We start from the raw sequence: 1,361 nt of genomic DNA on the forward strand, positions 1-1,361 counted from the left end.
GTGAGTATCAATGATGAGAAGATAGATTTTTAGTTTTTTGAGATGACGATGATGTATAATCAGGATGTGTATTGTACTCTCAAACCGGATCGTCATCCGTAGCATAAACTCGTCCAACAGCAAGCAGTAATGTTAGTCGTTTCTTTGCACACTAGCAACACCAAGATGCGCTAGGAGACCTTGAAAAAAGGCATCCTGTCGCTTTTCGTTCGATTTTCACTTTTCACCGGGGGCGTGTGCTAGAAAAAAAGACAGGTGGTCGGTCAACTTATCAATTAACTCAATCTTTGTTCTTCTTTTGGTAGTATGAAGTTAAAATTGCAAATTTTCCCTTGTACTGCCTCCAGAACTTTGGGATTGTAGCCAAGCAGAACAAACTGCCAAAAACAAAAAGATTTACAATGCCTTCAGTCGTACCTGACCGACTATGCTTTCCACCAGATTGTATTCTATTGGTCTGAACTACTGGACGGACACCTGTCGCATTATTGGGTCGGCCTGCCCAATCGCCCGCTCTTCACTGCTGCTGACCGCTTCTACCGTTGACCGGTGGTCAAACAATCCTTCTGGCCATTTAATTTCTTCAGTTAGCTAGATTTGTTTCGGATTTTTACAATAAAAACCAACTTTACACCAAGAACTCGCCAGTTTCTCTTTTTCTGCTCAATCATCGACGGAAAACGGCTTCAACATATCGGCGCACTTGTGCCACAGCAGTTGGGACCGACGATCAGACACCATGTCAAGATTCACTTCCACCGGAGGATGTCAGGGCAAATTCGAATCTGATTCTTGCAGACCTGATCCGAGAGTTAGCCGCTCTGTGGAATCATGCCGACCAGCTTGTCAATGATTTGTACATCCAATTGAAGCAGCTCGATCAGGGTGATGATCAAGCTAAAAGTCGCATAGGTCATCTCCACAAAATATGTCGCACATTACAACACCGCCCCATGATGCAGGGATGCACGCAAAAGGAAATGAAGATATTCAAGAAATTTATACAATAAATTAACGGTAAATAATACATAAAGCTTTAATGATAGCTCTGCATGTTATAAAAAGCAAAATTCGTATCCTGCGCTATTTTCAGATAATTGTTAAGAAGGTTCGCATAGCATGTGCCTCTAAATTCATTTTCAAATCGATACTTGTTTTTAATTTTCAAGCAAAAGCTTAAAAAAACAGCACTCGCAGTTGTTTTTCAAAAATCACGCAATAGTAAACATTTTAACGAAAATCAAAGTAAAAATAAACGGTCACTGTCACAATGATCGAGTGGATTTTCAAATGGGGAAAATTTGATAACAGCATCCAAAAACATCATTTCTTGCAAATTACATTATTCGGCTGAATCCACC

The 1,361-nt window shown here is 40.3% G+C and overlaps 1 protein-coding gene across 1 annotated transcript; it reads left to right on the top strand.

Moving 5' to 3' along the window:
• The first annotated feature begins 401 nt into the window (after positions 1 to 401).
• On the top strand, positions 402 to 1,010 carry Tsp_15737 (conserved hypothetical protein). The gene is made up of 2 exons (XM_003367273.1): positions 402 to 455; positions 588 to 1,010. Exons 1-2 carry the CDS (start codon positions 402 to 404, stop codon positions 1,008 to 1,010), a joined length of 477 nt encoding a protein of 158 aa, XP_003367321.1.
• The last annotated feature ends 351 nt before the right edge of the window (positions 1,011 to 1,361 follow it).

This window comes from Trichinella spiralis (genome assembly GCF_000181795.1).
Source record: "Trichinella spiralis strain ISS 195 chromosome Unknown Scfld4544, whole genome shotgun sequence".
Taxonomy (NCBI): domain Eukaryota; kingdom Metazoa; phylum Nematoda; class Enoplea; order Trichinellida; family Trichinellidae; genus Trichinella; species Trichinella spiralis.

Coding starts and splice junctions, on each gene's coding strand:
- Tsp_15737 (XM_003367273.1), top strand. CDS start 402: ATGCCTTCAGTCGTACCTGACCGACTATGCTTTCCACCAGATTGTATT. Junction 456..587: donor CACCAGATTGTATTCTATTG/GTCTGAACTACT, acceptor TAATTTCTTCAG/TTAGCTAGATTTGTTTCGGA.